Genomic DNA, 24107 nt, shown 5'->3' with positions numbered 1-24107 from the left:
ATGATTTCAAGTTCTTTCTGGGAGATTGAGTGATATTTTTCATAGGAATGCAATACTCGGTGATGAATATTCAAATACAACTTTATATATCTTAACCTTATATGGTGACGATCCTTTTTAGACATTCTTTGACAAATTGTTTAAATAAGTGATTAAAAGATCATCAAAGCGTTGGAAGCCTGACAACGAGTCAGACTGGGCCTAGTTCAGAAGCTAAGCCGTTCAAAGTCCTCATCTGATTATAGTTGAGTATTGAACACAGAAGCTAAGCTGTTCAAAATCCTCATATGTTCTTAAAGTTCTTTTTTGGTTGAAGGTTATGTCAAGAGTTCGCATAATATAGATAATGTTATAATTCTTATCCCAGTTGAGAGTTGTGTCAAGAATAGTAACAGAGAATTAAAGATCAAAATTGAACGGCTCGCCTTTATAATAACTCATCATTAGTTATAAGCCGTTTGCAGTTCCATATATACATATTATAGATCCTCATCTTGTTTATTTCACAGCGATAGACTTGTTCTAGGTGGCAATTTTCTCACGCCATTTCAATGCAATATTGAGATCAGCAAAATGCTCTAAGGACAAATGTAACTGGATTATCGAAACTCAAATATCGCTTTATAGTGATCTACTTGGTCTGTGGCATAAACATCTGTTCTTATGATTGGGATCAAACCCTTTGGGTTATAAAAAAAAACTCAAGAGCTATACAGCTGAAAGTAGTGCTGTCTGTTTTCGTATTAATTAAATATATCGGAACCCAAATATCGTCTTGTTAAGATCATAGTGTTTTGTTTAGTATGGGTAAAAGGGTCTGTACTTGGGATTGGAATCAATCTAGTTGGGTTAATTGTAATCAAATCGATTGCGATCAATGCCGTTGTACAATGCAATGAATTTCCGGTTCAGTATACGTGCACTTTTCTCGAGTGCTCGAGCTTCTGAGATGCAAAACATCACTTTAGTTTACAACCACGTAGATGAGATGGCCTCTGTTGAGTCGGCAATAGCACCTAGAGACGTTAACGAATCCATCAAATATGCCGAGACTTTGTTCATACTCACAGGGACACACTGTGGGAAATCTGCTATGAAGAGAGTAAAACCTGAACATACCTGTACAAGGAAAATTCAATGGTATCACTTATATAAGATACCTTTCATCCAACACCATTCAACCCAGTACCCTTCACGTTTATCCGATACACTCATAAGAGAACAACATACGACATACTCATTCTAGGTATACGGGTTGGCAAGGCCCGTATAATCATACATTCATCCTGTTTCCTATACAATTAACTCCAACTCATTTCCAACGTTTAGTTCCACAGTGACTTCTATGTGGGGTAACTGTTGTCAATCGGCAACAGCACCGAACTTATCCCGAAATATAGATTTTACCGTGCATCAGTCTTTTAACCTTAATTTGCTCTTCCCACGAATTTAGGTTTAAACAACAGACACTACGTGGATCCCAAAAGAACCTCAACCATCTGAGCAGCCAGGACAAGTTCTGCGGACAACTGGTCACCCGTAGTACCAGTTTATATGGTTCTCTGGTTAGACCCCATGTCAAATCATATCAAGGACTAGCCAAGGAGTGAAGTGACATTACCAGTTTATAGTCCAGGCAGACTAGAGGTACTGCTAGCACCTTTTTACCCCGGGATTACAATACACCAGGATAAGGGTCTTTCATCAAGGAAACATGCTCCGGGTTGAGGAAGTTTATCGGAACATATATTTCTCATTTTCATAACTGTAATGTTTATGTGATCTGTGACAAAGAAGTCTGTGAGGCGTGTCAATGAAAATAGTTCACTGAATCTATTGAAACAGTTTTAAGATGGTGAAGATTAGACAAGAACCTATTCCATCTTTTTCAGACTACAGATAGCATTCCAATTGAATTCGTTCGCGATGTGAAAAAAAATTAAATTCGCAAATATAACATTTATAAGAAACGAATTCAGTAAAATTGCATTCGCGATTGAATTTGATCTTTATGAGCATGGCTGTGGAACATTCTTCTTTGTAAAATAAATAAAATTCGCGAATATAAACTTTATAGCGAACGGATATAAATTGAATAAATTTTTATATTTTGATCTTTATTGGCGTGGCTGTTGTACATCTTTCATTAAAAAAAATCGCGAATATAAATTCTATAACAAACGAATTGAATAAAATTGCATTCGCGAATGAATTTTTATATGTTGATCTTTATGGGACATGGCTGTGAAATATTCTTCTTTGTAAAATAACTAAAATTCACGGATATACACTTTATAACGAACGAATAGAATGAAATTGCATTCGCGATTGAATTTTTGCATATTTTAATCTTTTTGGGACACTGCTCTGGGATACCCTTCCTTGTAGCTTAATGTAACTTTTTATTATAAGAAGTTCAGGATTCTGGCATGAATAATAAGAGTAGATGTTTGTTATTCGGAGTCTAATGGTGAAATCGTGGACCAATCTTTCTACCATTTGTACTATCTGGATGATATCACGCCAACAACAGACAGACGGGCAGATATGCCTCATAGTTTCTTTACACTATCTTAAATAAGAGGCATATTTGTCCTCTATTCTACTTCCTACAAGGCTTTCAGATATGTTAATAGAAGTGTAATAAGAAATCTTATTATTCGTGTTTTTCTTTCAATGTAAATGAAGGAACATTTTTGCTTTTTTTAATTCTAAACATTATGTAAATAATATTTAATTATTCTAAAACAACAAATTGAAGGGGGATTATCTTAACATTTCCAAAAAAAATATTTAATAACAATATATTAAAGTATTTATTGGTTAAACTATATTTTAAACTTTAAAACAGAACATTTTGTGTGGTTTCTTGTATATCAAAACAAATTGATGCAACAAAAGACAAAAAAAGTAAAATAAATGCAACAGCAACATATTTGTACATTGAATGAATACAATACAAACCAAAATTGTTTACAAAAGAAACAAAAACCAAACTGAAAATGGAATTTGAAATCCAAAAACAGAAAAAAATTGGAATTGAAATAAAAACTTACCGTCTACTACTTTGGATAATTGGTGAAAGGATTATCTCTAAACTGGAGGAAATATTTTGATTTTGATTTTGTAACTGATTTTGAATACTACGAGTAGTTGAATGTAGTGATGGTGGTGGTGGTGGCGATAATGTTGTTGCAGTTGTTGCTATTGCAGTGCATGATATTGTTGTTGTTGATGATAATTGTTGTGATGCTGTTGCTGCAGTTGCAGCAATATTTGCTTGTGTTTGGGTATTAGTGATACTGGTATTATTTATGTTAAAAGAAGAAGGATACGTTAGGGGGGGATTGTTGTAAGGTGCTGGGGTTTGGGTAGAATTTAAATTGAAATTTGAATTTGTATTCGTATTCGTATTGGGAGGTAAATTTTCAATTTGCTGTAGGGAAGAATTATTATGATTTAGTTGCTGTTGTTGTTGCTGTTGCAGTTGATTATGATGAGAATTTTGTTGCATGTTATGGCTAGCAATACTACTACCACTACTACTGCAAGTATTATTACAATTTGAGGTTTTAACCAAAGTGGGGCTTGTGGGTTGTGTTGTTACAACTGGTTTATTTGTATGCAATGAATGGTTGTTGCTGGTGGAGGAATTTGTTATTGATTTCAAATTCGTATTAGCATTAGGGGATAATAAATTTTGTTGCTGTTGTTGGTCTTGTTCCTGTTGCTGTTGATTATTGTTATTATTGACATTCGAATTATCTAAATTAATATGATGAGCCAATGACGATAGATGTCTAATTGTTGGTGAGTTTAATGAGGAAGTCCTTGAGGCATCTATTCTATTCGTATCCTTTGTTAGTGACAATTGTTCATTATTATTTACATTGCTGACGTGACAACCATCATCGTACTCATCATAGGATACTTCACCATCATACAAGTCCTCTTCGTCTTCATTGTCTAAATTGTGACTGGGTTCCTCATCGATTTCCTCCAAATCATCTTCGCTGCAGGTGGTCGAGCGTGACTGAGAGCTAGAAGTGTTCGTGGTGGTAGTAGTTATTGTTGTAGTCGGTGTATGCCTATCATTGCCAATTGTATTGTTGCTTATATTGCTAGACTACAGGGGTGGGAAGTTGTGGTGGCCAAAATATATTGTTTCACATAAAGTATTTATGGGCAGGAGAAAAAAAAAACAAGAAAAATATTGTAAATACTTAAAAAGGGGGTTCATTTAATTTCGATTTACATACAGATGCATTCCAAATATTTGTGTTTTTTTTTTTTTTTTTTTTTAAAGGACACATAATAAACATGCTTTCGTTTAGAGGCACACTTATAAATAGAACAAAAAATCATGCTTAGTTTTGTATTAATATGTAAAAAGAGAGTGTAAAAGTTTAAACAAATATTTTACAGAAATACATGCCCTAGAAACTGCTAAAAATTGTATCAATTAAACTTTCGATCAGTTCTATACGAAGAACTAGTTCAATAGTTCTTTTCGAATCTTTAACTTAATTGACCTAGTTTAATTTGTTTCCGCCACAAAAATTTATTCATTCTATACAAATTAACAACCTATAACAATTACATTTCTTGTTATCTTATCCCCTAAAATAAAACTTTCAAAAAATACAAATATATTAGAATATTAACAATGCTTTAAAAATTCCCTTTTTTAAATATTATAAATCGCATTTCTATTAGGGGACCAATTTCTAAAGCTTTTATGCCGACTTATCAAATAAAATATTAAAGCTGCCTGCAGCATTTTACTCCAATTTATTACCCGAGTTTTCTTTTTTTTAACATTTATTTTTAATTTATTATAACAATATTTACAAACTTCCTTTTCTATTGTTCGTTTCCTGTGCTGTAAATATTTTATAATATATTTTTTCAATTACAACTTTAAGCTTTGTGAATTTTTTTTTCCACATCCATGCCATGCAATTTTAATGATGTCTATATTATATTTATTATTATTGTTGTTATTTATTGTTAAATCAAACAATCATAATAATACAAAAACAACTATAATATAGTATTATTTAAATAAAACATACACAAATAAATAAAGTATACAAATGAAATAAATATAAAATAGTAAATACGAGCAAAAAGAAAACATTCAATATCAATTACAAAAACACTTAAAAAAATTTTTTATGAGAAAAATCTCCTTTACCATGCATTAAAATTTGTTTTTGTAATAATAATAAAATTTACAATATTTGTATTTTTATTTATAACTGAAATCCTTGTTTTTTTACAAACGTAAAACTGTATTTTAGTTACAAATTTTTAATGATATGTTTTTTATAGCAATTTTTTCATATTCATTTGAAAGGTAAATAATTAGGTTGGTTTTTTTGTCTGACAAATGGATTGATAAAATATTTAAAAATGTCTCTTGAAGTAAAAATAAATACTTAATTCTTTTACATTTATTTACACTGCACATTTATAGCAACTCCGTTTTTTACAATCATGTATGAAAATGTAAGACATGTTTTTCAACCTCTCTTGAGTATGACTGTGAAACCATTAAAGGTTCACATTTGTCATCATAAGATGGAGTTCACTAAATTCTACTGAAGATTGTAATGGTATCTGATAAGTTATTGCACTAAGGCTCATTATTACAACTTCACAATTAGTAAAGGTAGTGTTTTATAAAGCCGATAGTTTGCTTTTCGTTATTATATGTATACGGGAAGATAAACTGGGGGAAAGATCTCCTTATGCTTTATCGATATCCTTTAACTAAAGTACAATTAGGTTAGGTTAGGTTGATAAGAGGATGTATACCACATCAAATCCGAAGAATTACATCTAGTTTACTGTTGTGCGCTCCTTTTCATGAAAAAAATTGTACACTGAGTATATAATTTTTCAATGTTCAGAAACTCAGTTTCCTGGACGTAATTCCTGAGAATTTTCCAATCAATGTTAGTCAGGATGATACTTGGATCTAACTTCGAATGCCTGACAGTGGCAAAGAAAGTGCTCCAGAGTTTCACTGTCCTCTCCAAATGCTCTACATTCGTCTGAATCCACAAGGCCAATTTTGTATAGATGTGCTCGTAATCCTATGTGTCCACTCAGAATACCATCATACTAACTTCAGACTTTCTCATAAGATCTTTGTGGTACTACGCACCGTTTCATTATTCCAAGAGGACTTATGGGATTCTCTCATCCATATATTTAAATTCAGTTTTTGTTGCGTCGAATGGTTTTGCGTTTGTCAGGTTAACTACCTCGAGCCCCCTTCCCTTTAAAGCTATTACATACGCCCTTTCGTTGTCGACTACTCCCGAGTGGCCTGGTACCCAAATGATGTAAACCTTACCTCTGGGAGAATATTCAGTTAAAGCTTTCTTACAATCCAATACGCTGTTTGACTTAATTCTATCGCCTGATATCGCCATAATTGCCTTCTGGGTGTCGGTAAATATATTAAGGGCTGTGAGCGCCATACTTATTCCAATCTAATTTACACATTCCGTTATTGCTCGGACTTCTGCCTGTAAGCTTGTGTTATGATTAGGTAAAAGGATGGCATATTTCTGTTTCTGGGTCTTCAATATAGAACCTCAGGCCCACTTTGTTCCCCAATTTAGAGCCATCCGTGTAATAACGGATGCTCTAGTTTTCCGCTTGACCAAGACATTCTATTCGACATATTCTGTGTCTGGTATGCGATCAGGTACGTCCGATGATTGTGTATAACCTTCTAATATGTCCAGTATACATTGATGATATGTCCTATAACCGCTTTTAGTCAGTTCGCCTAAAGTAAAGATGCCGTGCAATTAAAGTAACTTAAAGCGAGTTATATGCATTATAAAAGTCTACATTTAGTTATTGTCAAGTTGTAATAATGGGCCTAAAAGTTTTAATCGAAAATAGTTAATAATGATGGATAAGATACAAAACCCAGTGTCCTTGTAAAAAGATTTAATTAACTTCTTCAATAAAACTTAATTTTCCATAAAATTAACATAATAAGCATAAACAATGACCTTGTTTTGCTTTCATTTTATTGATTTCAATTTCACCTTTTTGAAACTAATACGTATGAGTAATATTTAATAAAACCATTTAAATAATATTACTCATACGCCCATCAACATATAATACTATTAGATTTGAATATTAAAATAAACACTATCACTCTTTTAGCTATATTATTAATCACAATTGCACTTTTCTATAGTAATACGTATGAGTAATATGGAATAATACAATGTAATTAACATTACTCATACGCTTACCAACAAAAACTTATATTAGCTTTAAATATTAAAATAAACTCTATTACTTTTTTGTTGTTTCATGGATATCAATTGCACTTTCTTAAACTAATACGTATACGTATACGTAATATTTAATAAAATAAATTAATTAATATTACTCATACTCTATTTTTATTCAATATTGAAATTTATTCATTATATTAATAAAAACTAACATTTATTTTTCTTTTTCAGTTATGCTGATTTTAATCAATTCAATGTAATCAATGTAAGTACATCTTCAGCCAAAAAAATACATATATATTAATTAATCTAATCAAACGTATACTATGTATATAATTACAAAACTTTTGAAAGAATCCCCTTTAACATACTTATAAGTTTGTATCACTGTAAACAATTTGATTTTGTTTTTAGTTAAATTAATGAAAAAACAAACGAAAACTACACTGAAAGCAGAACAAACAAACAATGTCACGTACTTTTGTTGAATAAATGATTTGAAATGAATGAAAATCGATTGAGTTGAATTGTATTTTTTTTTCTTTAACTTTTCTTTTGTTTGTTTCTCAAACTAATAGTAGTTCTTTATACGTTTCGAATACATTGCAAAGAGTTAATGGAAGTAATAGTTCCATTCAAACTAAATTGTTGTTGTTGTTGTTTCTATTTAGTAGTAGTGTTTGTAGTTTACTTAAGTATAAATGAACATGAATATGATAAAACTAATATAATGTTAAAATAAGATACGTTTGGAAATATGTTAGAATGTGTATGTAAACATACATGAGCATGTTATGAAATTGTGATGAGTAGGGGAAAATGTAGCTTTCTGATTTGTTATAAAACATGCCAAATTTGCAAATCGTTTTTGTAGCCAAAATTTCTATATATTTAGTTTTCTTCAGGTTTTTACTACAAAGAACCAAACAAAAAAATATTTTATCAAATGTCTAAAATACTTGGAAAATAATGTCTTAATCCCCTAGTTCTAAATCTTTCAAGTATTTACGAAATTAGCTTTTCCCTTACCTCTCTTAACAAACATTTGTAAGAACCTGCCTTTTTGAAAATTAAGTTAATATCTTCATACATACACATATATTGAAGTAAAGAGATCATAGCATGAATATCAAATTAAAACTAAAAACATCTTATGAATACTCATGTATTTCATACACATGATAAAGATAATGATGTTCATTGTTAAGGCTTCATTCTTTCAATCATTTCATTACTTTCATCAAATAAATTGAACTAAGTAGAAACATCAGCACTTGTATGTTTCACTTTCAACTGCATATAAGGATAAACCGTATCTATATAGTTAGATAGAATTGAAAAGTATTACGCTTAAAATAATATATATAAAATAATAAAGTTCTTTTCAGTATTTTGTTAAGTAATTTGACTTTGATTTTTCTTTTAATTAAAACTGCATTCATGTTGAACACGTATGTTTAATATTTATACAAATAAATTTATATAAAGGCTATCTTGACTTAGTTTATTTTTTGTTGTTTTTTTCCTATTCAATTCGGAGATTCTATATAACCTAAGTAAAATAGTGTAAAAATTGTGTAAACATTGACAAAAATGTCCTTGATATCATATTCACACAGTTGGGCCAATCTTAAAAGAAACTGAAAAGGGATCTAAGGAACTAGTCTATTAACTGTACACGGACTAGTCCATATACTCGATAGACCCCAGACTTGTCATTAGACTAATCCACGGACTAAGAAGTTCATAAACCTGTACTTAGTAAGTCCACAGACAAGCACACGTACAAGTCAAAGACTAATTCTTAGACTAGACTATAGATTAGTCCTCAGACTGAACTATAGAATAATCCACAGACTAGTCTATAAACTACTGCATAAGCACATAAACAGACAAAGCACAAAGTTAATCCACAGACTAGCTCAAAGAATAGTCACAGACAATAGCACAATCGTTCATACACTATACCATGGTCAATACACTACTTCATAAAGACATTCGACTAGTTTATGGCCTAGATCCTACACTAGTCCACAGACTATTTCACATACTAGTCTATAGGCTACTTTACAGACTAGTTTATAAACTAGTCTACGGATTCGCAATTCAGTCTATTTGTAGACTATTTCACAGACTGAGGTTAGGTTGATAGAAGGATGTATACTACATGAAATCCGAAGAAATACATCTAGGATACTATAGGGTCAGTTGTGCGCTCCTTTTCATGAAAACAAATTTGTTGACTGAGTGTATTATTTTTCAATGTTCAGAAACTCAGTTTCTTGGACGTAATTCCTAAGAATTTTCCAATCAGTGTTAGTCGGGAATGTTATTTCTGGAATAAAACCAATTCCAAGATACTTCGATCTAACTTCGATGAAAGCCTGACATTGTCAAAGAAAGTGCTCCAGAGTTTCACTGTTCTCTCCATATGCTCTACATTCGTCTGAATCCCCACGTCCAATGTTGTATATGTAGATGTGCTCGTAATCCTGTATGTCCAATCAGAATACGTACCATCATACTAACTTTAGACTTGTTCATTTTGAGCAGATTTCTCATCTAGTTTTTATCAGGGTTACCCCATAGGATCTTTGTTATTCCACCCACCGTTTCATTATTCCAAGAGGCCTTATGGGACTCTCTCACCCATATTTTAAATTCAGAATGGTTTTGCGTTTGTCAGGTTAGCTATCTTGAGCTCTCTTTCCTTTAAAGCTATTGCATTCGCCCTTTCGTTGTCGACTACTCCCGAGTGGCCTGTTACCCATATGATGTAAACGTTACTTCTAGGAGAGTATATTAAGTTTAAGCTTTCTTACGATCCAATACGGTCTTAGATTCAATTTTATCACTTGATATCGCCTGAATTGTCTTCTGGCTGTCGGTAAATATATTAAGCCCTGTGTGTGCCATATTTATTCTAATCCAATTTACACATTCCGTTATAGCTCGGACTTCTGTCTGGAAGCTTGTGTTATGATTAGGTAAACGATGCTATATTTCTGTTTCTGGGTCTTCAATATACTTAGAACCCCAGGCCCACTTTGTACCCCAATTTAGAGCCATCCGTGTAACAACGAATTCCTACTGGTATTTGTTCTAGTGTTCCGCTTGGCCAAGACATTCTATCTTGGATCAGCGTTTCAAAATTTCCGACATATTCTGTGTCTGGTATGCGATCAGACACGTCCAGTGATTGTGTAAATAATATAATATTTAATATATTATAATATTTCGTAATATACACGAAATTTTCGTAAATATTACGAAACATGTAATTACGATTTTTTTCCGTAAAGTTTAGTATGGATTATTTCCAGTGCAACCTTTTCAATTTCTGAGCAAGTATTTCTGTAAGTATTTTCTATAATGTAGTATAGATGGAAAGATATTTATATATCTCTTTGAACCAACAATGCAATAGAATTTATGATGGAAGAGAAAACACAAGGATATTGTTCAATATCGCTCGGAAATCATCAGAAGTGTGTGGTCTCCCCAAATAGTAGAATTAGGAGTTTTAATTGAATAATAGCAATGAGCAATCATCCATAGAATCTGTTCTAAAAAAATTTCTTTTACATTGTAACCTTCAAAAGTAGAAACATTTTTAGTTTCTCCTTAAATTTTTCACAAATTAAAATTTTTCTTTATAACCACATTGCCAGACTGGGTAATAAACTACTTTAATATTTAAATTCTAGTCCAACGAAATCACCATTCCAGAGAAATTCTTCTAACAGCAAACTTTTAAAATTGTATTGTGCCAATATATTGTATTTATTTTTATTGTCTAACAATTTTGTTGTTTTATTTTTGTTTTTTCTTAACCAAAATTTCCCTTTTTTTAACCCGAAAACTTTGCCAACAAAAAATAAAAATCGAGAAGCAAAAAAGGAGAATATTTGCAGACATAAAGTCGTGTATATCAACTACGACTCTACATACTCGCATTTGTTTATTAATGTTTTCATTTAAATTGTTTGTTGTTGTTTTTCTATCTTTCATTTTTAACATAAACATTGTTTGTTATCCAAAAAGAAATATAATGTATATAAACTGAAAACAACAGCAACAACAACGAGAAAAATTAATGTTTGTTTGTTAAAAAAAGGAAAATAAATTAAAGTTAATTAAATTCTTGTCTATACTAGCGCAAGGAGTCTGTTATTTAGTTTAAAGGGTTTGCCAAAAAGAGCGAGATGATTGTTATGAGTTATGTTGTTCATGCGGAAATCGATCGATTGCTTATTATAGGAAAAATATGGGTGCCCATTGACGCATATTTATTGTTTGTAATACAATGCAATGTCTATTAGTTACCTTATATATCCCAGGTAAACTGGACGGAAGTCAATCGTCACTTTTAAAAGATTTGGAATTTGCTGCTTATTAAAAGATAATGTAAAACAGATTACTAGTAATCGCTTTATGTCTCCGTTAAAGTACGATCAATTAAGCATCTAGTCTGAAAGCTACTTTGTTTTAAGTAAACCGGTCAGGTCTTTAGAGTTGCTGTCAACACCAACGAGTCCTTCTTTTGGAAACCCCTTTACTTATATGTGTATGTATTTTTCAGATGATGTACGAGAGTATGTCTGAGAGTATAAATAAAAATTTACCAAAGTAGCTGTTGTACTTACAGTGTAATTCTCAAGTGAGTGAGAGTGTGTGTGTGTATCACTACTTATAGGAATATATGTAAATATGTATTTTCTGGAGTATGAGTTATAAGTAAATATTTATAAAAAAGGCAATAAACATACATTTAACTAAAGTAACATTTCAAAGGGCCATAGATACCCATGGAAACCAACACACTCATGCAAACACTTTTACACTCGATTCTATGAGAAATTTCACTTTGAACTAGAGTATACAGATAATAGACTACAAAGTCTATTTTTACCACATACATAAGCGCTTACATGTGCACTTATTTGTAATCGCATATTTGGGAAAATAAATTGTGAATTATAAGGACTGATAACAGGGAAAGTGGAGCTTAATCATATTAAATAAGTTATTTACTACAACTTCCAAAAAATTTCTTTCATTTTAATATATTCTAGCAGTTTTACTGTAAATACAAAATCATAAGTGAACTGATTACTTCCCATGACCCTGGTAATCTATCAGGTAATCATAAACCGCATTAACATCTTTAGGTAATAAAGATTGTAATGACTAAATTTAAATAAATTTATATAAACTTGAAGTTTATAAAACAAAAACAATTCATTTAAACTCTCTTCAAGTTTGATCTAACTGATCTTAGTCCTCACAAGCAAAAAAATAGAAAGCTAAGTCTATGTGTCTGAATGACTGAATACTTAAGTAAGTACGTATGTACGTGTATTTACATCTACATGTGTCTGTTAAGTGTATAAGTCTAAATATCTGTGTAAAAGTGTGAGTAATGTGTTTAAATCTAAAATTACTAAATCAGCATAAAAGCTGGTGTATAATGTTCATTTCCTTCGTTATGTGCGTTACAAAAACCAATATACGAACAAATGATTGGCTGGATGGTTGTGTGAATATTATTTGTATTACAGTTTAGATCCTATGGATTTCTATCTTTTTTTTTTTTGCAGGTTTTTAAGCTTTTTATACTAATGTGGCTGGGCCATACGAAATTCTTGCAAAATATTTACAACTTTGGCAAACAAATAACAAAAGCATAGGGGGAGTAGTAATGAGGGGAAGTGGTATATGGCAAATGAAAATATAAAATTTGGTGGTTTTGATGAAAATTTACATTTGCGGTTTTATTTGGCCTTTGTGTATATAAATATTTCTTTTCTAGCATTGAATAAGTAAGTGGGTATGATAGAAACATATAGTCAAAATGGGTATTTGTATAATTACAATTATTTGCAATTATGTCCTAGTAAAATATTTGTTTTGATATTTTATGAAAGCTTAAAAAGCAACATTTTGTGGTTAAGGAAGCAAAATATTAAAAAATCAATTTGTCGAAACACAAGAACTCTGAGCGCTATGTAGGAAAAACATAGATATGAACTGGGACCTTAATCCCACTATGACTGAAAGGCTTTATAAAAGCGTGATTAGATTAATTCTAAATTATCCCGGCAAAAACTTTCATTATTATTTAAAATGACCTTAGACCTTATTAGGCTACTTCTTTGTAATCCAGATGATATGTAGTAATCATTGAAAAGTATGTTGTTAGGTAAGTAATTACAATTGAAAGCCATTACCTAGTTTTTGCTTGGATGCTTCAATAACCTGGTGGACTTCTTTGTAAATAAAGTTTAATATAAAGCCACTGCGTATATCAGCTTGAGTATAATTGGAACTAGGAGCACTATGTTAATAAAAGCTCTGAAAACGTTATATTACTTACATCCGAACTACTCTTATCCTTAAACGAATCGATCAAATGTGGCTAGAGAATACGTCATCAGGGCAAATAGTAATACTATACATAAACATAGGACGACCGATCGCATACCAGAGATAGAATTCATCGAGAAGTTTGATGCATTGTTCCCAGATCAAGCGGAACATTAGAGCAAATAACTGTAGAAATTACACTGGAATGAAAATTATCCTAAAACCGAGAAATTGTCTACAAAACCACGACATCAACTGACAGGCACAATTTAAGACTGAATCCGTAAACTGGATTGGAATAAATATGGCTTCAATAGAGATTAACAAAGTGAAAAGATCAAAGTCCATTTGGTCTGTAAGAGAGCCCCAACAGCATACTCTTTCAGTTGCAAGCTGTGCATCATATGGGTACTCGAGTCACTCGAGAATAATCACCAACGACAAAGGGATTAGAACTTGAGGATGTTAGCATGCCGATGGCTGAAGTAAAAACTTTAGCGTGAGACTACTTTATGGTTTTATGGAATAATGAAAAGAGGGGTAGAACCATAAAGATTTTAATGATGTAACCCTAACAAAAGGGGGACAAGAAGTCTTCTCAGAATGAGTATGCCCTAGATTAGTATGTTAGTATATATTCTGAATAGCCTGGCAAAACTATACATTGTACTCTCCGATCAATCTTGTATAGTATACAAGATTGTTCGGAGAGTGGAGATGTGGAGAAAACTGTAAAAGTTTGTAACATTTCATTTGTTATTGCTAGACTTTCGTCGAAATAAGATTCAAATAACTTGGGAGAAATGTTATTCCAGATATTACATAACTCAGGAAGACTGATTGAAAAACTCGAAATAATTTCGTCAAGAAAAGTAAGTTCGTGAACTTGGGATTATCATTGAGCTCAATATAAGTTTTTTTCCACCAATGTTTTTCGTAAAAAGAAGCGCACAATAGCCCCTATATCAGCCAAGATTTATTTTTTAGGATCTGATATAGTGGAAAAGTCTATAGTACAAATTTAGGTCCAGTAATGTGGACTAGGTACATCTAGTTTTTTATGAAAAGTACCACTTTTATTAAATAATACCTTTTGTGATTTAAAAAATGGAGAGATATCAAAGTACAAGTTTCGGATATGAACTTAAATCTACACAATACCCAGGCAATACTTAGTGGACCCTTAGCTATGGGTCGCTTGTATGATGAGCTAGTATATAAACCAGAAGAAGTCATATTTTCAATTGGTAGAATATACAAATCATGATTTCGCATTTCTACATCCATTTCTGGAGTCATCTGTTGCCTGTAAAATTAGAATAAATTTCTCAATTTTTACTCAAATCCATGCACTACCAGTACCTGCTCTGAAAATACTTTATCAAATATATCAGGGGGTAGGGGGAAATGAAAAATCCTGAAGAATAATATAATGTATATTCTTATTTTAATGCAACCTTAACTTTCATAAAATATGTACATGTTTCTGTACAAAAAATATTTACTTAAAAAATATATTTACTTAATAAATTAAAGAATCAAATTATTAAAAAAAATGTATATAGCAACAAAACTATGTAAACACATAACATTTTTAACAAATTAATTTGAGTTTTGTAATTTTATAAGAAAAATATTTCTTTAGACAAATTTAGTTGGAAAATGTTTTAAGGAAATTATTTTTCCCTCAAAAATATCTTTCAATGATTATAATATTTTTTTTCTATATAAAATTTTTAATTGAAGTTACACATATTATAAAATATACATTGTACAATTTTCCCCCTAAGACCATCACTAATATTCCTAAATGTATTAAAATATATTTATATTTTAGTTAAAATCAGAAAACTAAACATTTACCTTTATTTTGTATTGTTTTAAAACAAATTTTTCAATAATCTAAAATTTATTATCATTATTATTGCAGTATTGTATACAAAGTTATTTTTTTGAGCAAATTTTATTTTATTTCATTAAATTGTTGTACAAATGGTTTAGGGTTTCATGCAAAATTCTTTACCACATTTTATTGTGTTTTTTTGTGCTGAAAAAGCACATTCAATAGACTGCCAAAAACCATTGAAGAATTTAATTTATTTAAATTAAAAATCTATTTATATAATATTTCATTTTACTAGTTTTATACAAAATTTAAAACATGAATACATAAATAAATTTATTATTATTTTTATTCAATTAAAAATAAAGAAGACCTTAGTAAATTGATTTGAAATTTTTTAATGAAAAAAAGGAAGATTTTTTTTATAGAATTTTTATATAAAATTTAAATATGTACGAATATTTAAATTTATGTACATTTGTTTATATAATTATTTATTTTTAATATAGAGTAAAATCTTCATATTTGTTAACAGAACTCCCTTAAAGCTTTATTACTATAAAAATTACAAGAGTTTCATATTAGCTTTAATGGCAGGTAATGCAGAGAGTAAAGAGTACGTGTGCAAAGTAATGCATGACAAAGTTAACATGACAATCACACAACGGATATAAAATCGGATGTAAATAATAAAATTACCTCCATTTTGTAATATCTTGTTATTTTTTTTATCACAACAATATATTGACCGCTTTCACATAAAAATTGTTTAAACCGGTAGAATATTCTCCGGTTAAACGATAACCGTATATTGAGATTATTGAACTTAAAGTGGTTTTTGTTGCAGTAAAATAAATTGTTAAAAATTACTATAAAACCCTTAAATATATTCAAAATTATATGTTATTTATATAGTTGTTGATTTTATTGTAAATGTCTGCCTAAATAATTTATTTGAAAGTGTAAAAAATGAACAGAATGAATTTGTTCAATTGTTTTCATTAAAGTTTTATATTGTTCATTGGGAGGCAGTTTTGTTGAAAACAAAGTAGTAAATAAATATTATTTAATTTAACAGTTTGATTGACAATTTATTTCAAATCTATTCTATGGCATATTTCAAGTAAATTTTGGTGGTTTCCGAAATTTTCACGGAAACAGAATGTTACGTAAAGGTGTGATATATGCAACCTTTAATACCCACCAGCAAAAAAGATGGGGGTATATTGAGTTTTGTCGTCTGTAACACATTGGTCATATATATTCTGGATCCTTATTAAATTCTAAGACGATCTATCCATGCCATTCCGTCTGTCTGTCCATCCGTCTGTTTGTCCGTTGAAAGCACGATAGAAGCGAACGGATTATTAGGCATTCAATATTGGTTCACGTTTTCGGATAGCCCTGATACAAGTGGACCCTCGAAAAAACAGCTTTAACTGGCATTACTGTTTTAAAAATTAACGATGAAATTCGACATAAATAAGTTTCATATAAGCCAAAATCTCTCTACCAAATATTATGAGGATCGGTTCATAATTGACCCTACCCTCCCAAGGTCCCGTTCAGAAAATCACTATAACGATCATTACTGGCTTTTAAATACGAATATAGCGCTAAAATTCGAAACGCATAAATTTCGTGCGAGACAAAATCTCTCTACCAATTTTTTTGAGGATCGACCCATAAATTAACAACCCTACCCCCATATAAGGGCTCCTCCAGAAAATGATTTTAACGCTCAATACGATTACATCGATTAAATTTGACACAAGGAAGTTTCTTACAAGCCAACAACTCTCTACAGACTTTTATGAGAATCGTCCCATAATTGACCCTACCCCCCATATAAGGCCTCTTTAGAAAATGACTTTAACGCTCATTACTGGCTTAAAAATGCGAGTACAGCGGTAAGATTCGACATTAACTGTCATAAAAATACCAGTAGATCTATGAAATTCGACATAAACAAGTTTTGTGGGGACTGAAAATTTCCTACCAACTCTGATGAAGATGTATCGATAACTGATTCTGACCTCCATTTGAGGATTACTTAAGAAAATGACTTTAACCTCTCATAAGTTACTTAAAAATACGACTTAGGCGATGCAATTTGAAATAAACTATTTCTTTACGAAACACAAAAAGTTTATGAAGATCGATCTAATAAGGTCCACTTCAGAAAATGAGTTTAACGCTCAAATGTTCGTACAAATTGCGGTAGTTTTATAGGAACTGAAATTTTTCAACTGAATTTGATGTGGATCGGTCGATAACTAATCCAACCCCCCAATATAGGTTTGCTTCAGAAAATTACTTTAAACCTCATAACTAAATTTAAGATACGAGTATCGCGATGAAATTCGAAACAAATAATTGTTGTCTAAATCGATGAGGATAGGTCCATAATTGACTCTACCCTCCATATAACCCTTTTTATATGAAGGGTACTAAATAGGTCTGTTGCAGGGAAGCCATCTCAGTTGTGTTGCTGAGCGGTTTTAGGAAGTTCACCTCTGCGATGATAAACGTTTCAGATTCCGACAATCAAAGAAGTTTCAAACTGGATTCTTTCGAATCCATTTTGCATGACTGGAATGAATGAATGTTTATACATCGAACATGAGTACACAAACTGCTTCGACAATTGCTAATTTTATAAAGAGATGAGTATTACTTAGAATTGGGAAAATAGTTTATTTATACCCCTTTCCTATTACAACCTATCGAAATGTGTTCCTTAAGCGACAAACAGCTTTTGAAATGTTTGCTTTGATAAATATTACTACCGAGTTGTGAACAATCTCAGACTCAAGTACGTGCATGGTAGGTGTGAAACAAAGGTTCTCATTTGACAAGTAAGGCTGATTATTCAGTAGTGGCCTTCATGGTCAGATATACCAATCCATTCAGACTTGTTAAGAAATCTATCAAAATTTACATTACGAAACTTGATTCTCCGATATCAAACATTTTATTATATTAAGTACATAAAGTTTTCTTCAATAACTTTTTATAAAATAATTGTTTTTTAAAATCTGTAACAAAATATAGCAAATTCTTAATAACTAAAGTTTTTACTTCCTTCATTTCATTTTAATTTTTCCTAGTTTATTTTTCTCTTTAATTCGGAAACGCAACACCCAATGTCGTCTGACTAACAAACGTAGTAGTACATTGTTTGAAAATAGAATATTTAATATCTTCTTTATGGTTTTCATATCTAAAGTGCTTACAAATCATTGGCATAATATTGCCATAAAAATAAATTGTAACAAAATATTATTTAATGTTCTTTTTGGTATTTTTTGCTTTACGCCTCCTCCTTCTCCTTCACTAAACTTTTGCCGATACTTTCATTGGGTAACCCAGTAACTAGAGAGAGCATTTGGAATATCAATTGACGCAAATAGAAACAGCATAAATGAAGGTTCATTGAGTCAAGCCAAAAAACAAAATGAGGAAACAGAATAAAAATATCAAGGAAATAAAGAATTCAAACTACTAAATTAGATTGTTAATGGCTGAAAGTAAACAAATTATGACAAAAACAACAGCACAAAAAAAAGCAATGAAAGGAAGAGCTTTAATAAATTTATTTGCAAATATGTACATATATACGAAATTTCTACAAACATTTGTCTTTATTCCTGGGTACTAATGTTTAGGCTTTCTTTAAAAAAAACACAAAATTTATGGTATAACAAAATTTTCATACTCTTATAAGTTCAAAGTTCACATGTGAGTGTAGGGTATGCCACATTTCAAGTCACAATCGTTAACATTTTGCTTCAAAATGTAGGTCAATTACCAGCAAATTTTCTTTTATTAATACACATGACAATAAATTACAAATGAAACAAAAAACAAAAAAAAATTCGAAATAATATTAATAAAGACCAAAATGAAATATCCTCATTATTGTGCCATATATCATTCATTATATTATTATGCTTAAAACACATTCGAATAAAAAAAGTACGGAATTGTGGACCAACATAACCGATCAAATAATACCCTACATATGAAGCTTATCATGGGGATGGAGGTAGAGCTACAACTGAGACTAATTCGCCAATTTCTATCTATCTATAAAAAATTTGAATGATATAAGAGTTTCCAAAATGCACGAAATTTTATATTTAATTCATGTATGTTGTGCCAAGCCACCCATTGAAAGTCCGCCCGTTATGCTTTAAATGTTCACATGAATTTCAAAGTTCTCCATGTAAAATTTGAAGATTATAGATCTAATAGTTTCTCAGGTATACGAATTTTTCCATTTGATTAATGTGGGGGCTTCAAGACCCCCCAGATGAAAGTCCGCTTTTTTTCCTCCAAAATGTTCAGATGAATATTAAAGTTCTACGTTCGAAATTTGAAGAATTTAGTTCTATTACTTTTTCAGATAAACGAATTTTTGTCTTTAATTAATATGGGAGGTGCCGCTCCCCTCATGGGAAGTCCGCCAATTTATTTATTATGTTTAGATGGATGTTAAAGTTTAAGATTCTAACTGTAATAGTTTCCAAGATAAACGTATTTTTGTATTTAATTTATATGGTGCCACGCCCCCTAATGATAGTCCGCCTACTTTTTGTCCTTAATAATTATATTGACACTAAAGTTGCTCCGATAAAATTTGTTATATTATCTAAAATAAATATACGGATTTAATATTTTCTTAATATAGGCGTGGCTCCTCGCCCACTGGAATTTCAAAATAAAAAGTAGCCTATTACCTATTCCAGACATACAGGAATACGCTGTGAAAATTTGAATAAAATCGGTTCAGCCGTTTAGTAGTCTATAACGTTCAAACATACAAACATATAAACATACAAACAAACACACATTCATTTTTATATATATAGAAGATACGTTTATGTTTCTGACCCGCTTTACATTCCCCGGTATATTTTACCTTGGTGACCTGCCCTAAACTCGATGTTTTATTGCAATCCTGGGGAAGAGAAGTGCTATCAAATCCTCTAGTTTTGTTTGAATTACAAACAGGAAAGCCATTAGACTCCCCGGTTATTCCTTGGAGTCTTTTGACTCGAAGTCTGACCAGAGAACCCTAATGGTTTCGGAATTTTTGTATGATGTGTTGCATGCCGAGGGATGTACGGTATTTCTATTGTCACTGCAAGTGGGAACAATGTCTTGGCTTATTCATGAGGATCGTATTTTCGGTCTACGTCTTTTGATTCTGTTGCCTATCAGTGTGGATTGTTATCGAGGAATGCTTCAAATATAATCTGAGATGGCTGGACAGGAAGCAGTTGAACAGTGATGGTCAGGGAATATATAGCTCACGGTAAGTGAAAACGAAGCCTTGGCTTATTGTAAATTGTATTTCGGTCTACCAAATACATCACAGTGGAAGCTATTGATATTATAGTTACTTGTATAAAATTTGGTAACTGTAGATGATATAATTTCCCAGATAAACGAATTTAAGTATTTCATTCATATGGAATATGCCACGCCTACCATGTTTGATACTTTCATGTCCTAAATATTTTTATTCATACGTATTTCCTCACAAAATTTGGTTAATCTAGCTGTTATAGTATTCTAGATATATGAATTTTGCTATTTAATTTATATGAGTAATGCCACGCCCACTATTGATAATTCGGACATTTATTTTCTGACTGTTCATATCTATGTCAAAGTTGACCATGTCAAATTTGTGGACAATAGTTGTTCTAATTTTCCAGATATACACATTTTAGTATTTTAATATAATAAGAGATGCCACGCCCACTGATTTTTGTGCCCATTTTTTTCTAAGAATTTATATTGAAACTTGAGTTACTTGTAAAAAATTTGGTTACTTTAGTTTTCCAGATATAGGAATTTTAGTATTTTATTAATATGGGAGAAGCCACGCCCACTAATGCTAGTCTGCCTATTTTTTTCAAATGTTTATATGGTGTCAAAGTTGAAAATACACGCCAGGTACTCATGTAAAGCACTCGAACTTCTTGTTTCGATTTACAAGAGCCACATTATCCACATTATCTGAGGTGCGACACTAACAAATAAAAAAGGTTAACAAGAACCCGTTAGAGGATTGGATGGCTGAAAAGGAATGTGTATCAAAATTACTGCTAATACTATAGCTGGAGATACTAAATCGATGATTTGGAGATTATTGATTTTGGTCCAATATGTTTGTGTTACAAGTACCAGCACAAACACACAAAACCCTCCCCACTATAATGGTGTAGCGCATAATAAACTTAGGTCTTCATATTTCAAACAAATTACTCTTGTAATAAATACAAAACAGCAACGTAAAATTTTGCAAAAATTTTATCAGTTGTACAAATTGTACCAAAAAAAAAAATTGGCATAATAATAGTAATAAACATAAATAATCATTAACAAATGAAAATAAGACAGAGAAAAAATAAAATAAACCAAACAACTAAAAATAAATTTATTTATTTCCACACAATAAAACGTGCAAATCACAGAAATAAAGATTTAGAATTCAGTTCAAGAAAATATCATATTTAAAGGAAACCAACAAAAAAAAAAAACACACACAAAAGAAATCTTAAGTTTTTAGATACTTTGGTCAATCTTATTGTTACAAATATTAAATACAACAAAAACCATATAACAACCAAAGAAAAAAACAAGACAAGTCAATAAACATGCATTAAAGTCCAAAAGAAAAATATGTATGAGACCAAAAGTCAGACAAAACAAATTATCTTAACAAGAGCAGCTTAGTTTTGTTTTGTTTTTTGTGGAACACTTTACTTTGCTCCAAAGACTCTTTGTTTTTAACTGCTTTAATGCTAGCAGTGCTTGACCGCAAAGGAAATCTTAATGGGGTTTTTAAAGCACTAGCAAATTAAGACAATCATTGAACACTTTCTTGTGTTTAATGGTTACATGTTTATGGGTTTTATTCTAATAAACATTTAAGATAATTAGAATTTATTTTATTTGACTCATAAAATTTTTAGAAATTGCTAGTTAACTGTAGTTTTAGACAGTGATGGAAAATGCTTATATTATAACTTTCCTTCATTCATATGTTGAAATTTTTAAACTTGCCATGTGGGGATTATTTCCACAATTTAGATCTCATCTACAAGAGTTACTCTGCCTCTATAAACATAAACCCCAGTGTCTCTTCCTAAAAGTTAAAAGCAGCTGGATTGTTATTTCTAATTTATTGGACTGCGTCTGATTGAGGGTCGCGCCGGTGGTATTGTTTCTTACCTAATGCAGAAGTATACACTGAAAAAACTCCCTTCTTTTATGGAAAATGTAAAACAAGTCCTATGTTCTTGGTCCTGAAATCCCTAAGGATAATAATGTCACCCAGCCGGATGGTATATGAGTGCCACTGGAAGTATACTACGTCTAATCAAATGGATACCCTAGGTTATCGCTGGAGTAGGCACATGGGCTATAGAAGACCTCTTGTATTGGCACGATCACTCCTACTAACTCCCCGCTATTAATGGATAAATTGATGTACAGTATTTCTATTCTCACTGTGAGTGAGAACGAAGTATTGGCTTATTGATGAGGATCTTATTTCTGTCTACCAAATACGTCTTTGATTCTGTTGCCTATTCTATCAGTGTGGAATGTTATCGAGAAATGCTTCAAATATAATCTGAGATGGCCGGACAGTAAGCAACTGAACAGTAATGGTCAGGGAATAGATTTCTTACGGAAAGTGAAAACGAAGCCTTGGCTTATTGAAGATTTTGGTGTACCAAAGACGTCTCTTGGTGCTATTGCCTAATCTATCAGTATGGACTGAAGATTGCTGAACAGGAAGCACGTTATTGAAGAAAGTGCTTGTGCATGGAGTGACGCACAGTGGATGCTATTGATATTATAGATGTGGTAACTATAGATGTTAGAAATTCACAGATAAACAAATTTAAGTATCTGATTTATATGGGATATGCCACTCCCAACATTTTTGATACCTCCATGTACTAAATATTTTTATTCATTCGTGACTTTAGCTATTATAGTAACCTAGATGACTCTAGCTGTTATATTCGCTATTAATGGATAAATCCTTTACGAGACTTTTGAGAAAGAATATCTCATGTGTAGCGAACGAGAGCGAATATAAAACTCTATCTTCAGTGTATTGGATCATCAATCATAAGTTATTTAGCGTCCACGACAACGAGTGGTAACTGCTTAAGGCGCAAACATACTTTTAACATTCGGAAGTGTGAGAATACACTGAGTAATACTGTTGTGGAGGTCAGAGAAACTGATCGGAACGGGAGCAGGCAAGGAATCCTAGATAGTTTCAAATTAAGTTTTTAGTTAATGAGCGATTACGAGGTTCTTTATATTCCGACTTTGTTTATTATTGTGATTCGTTGCGGTTTCTGACTGGTTGAGACTGAATACTCTCTTCTTTTACTCACTCTTATCTGAGGAGTAGGCCATATAGATCAATGAGCGATAATGATCATTGCATTGGAGCTTTAGCACATTACATAAATAATCCGACGTTTATTCAGAGTCTGTTTATTATTGTGATTTATTGTGGCATGTGGTAAGTGACATCCAAGTACGAATAAATTTCTATGGACTTTCAAAGCGATTAATGGAAAACG

At 31.3% G+C, this 24107-nt stretch overlaps 1 protein-coding gene across 7 annotated transcripts in view; it reads right to left on the bottom strand.

Moving 5' to 3' along the window:
• The window catches only part of LOC119616373 (band 4.1-like protein 4), a 112241-nt gene that overhangs the window by 6833 nt on the left and 81301 nt on the right, over window positions 1-24107 (bottom strand). For 4 of the 7 annotated variants that reach the window (XM_037972730.1, XM_037972732.1, XM_037972733.1 and 1 more), the window contains one exon: window positions 3057-4126. The exons of the other annotated variants lie outside the window; for them this stretch is intronic. In XM_037972730.1, coding sequence (XP_037828658.1) covers window positions 3057-4126 — 1070 coding nt within the window. The remainder of the gene's footprint in view (window positions 1-3056; window positions 4127-24107) is intronic. 7 annotated transcript variants of the gene reach the window in all.

This window comes from Lucilia sericata, unplaced genomic scaffold (assembly GCF_015586225.1).
Source record: "Lucilia sericata isolate MDLA Ls3-8-SP2 unplaced genomic scaffold, ASM1558622v1 Contig000069F_arrow, whole genome shotgun sequence".
Classification (NCBI taxonomy): domain Eukaryota; kingdom Metazoa; phylum Arthropoda; class Insecta; order Diptera; family Calliphoridae; genus Lucilia; species Lucilia sericata.
This window is presented reverse-complemented; position numbering and strand designations above follow the sequence as displayed.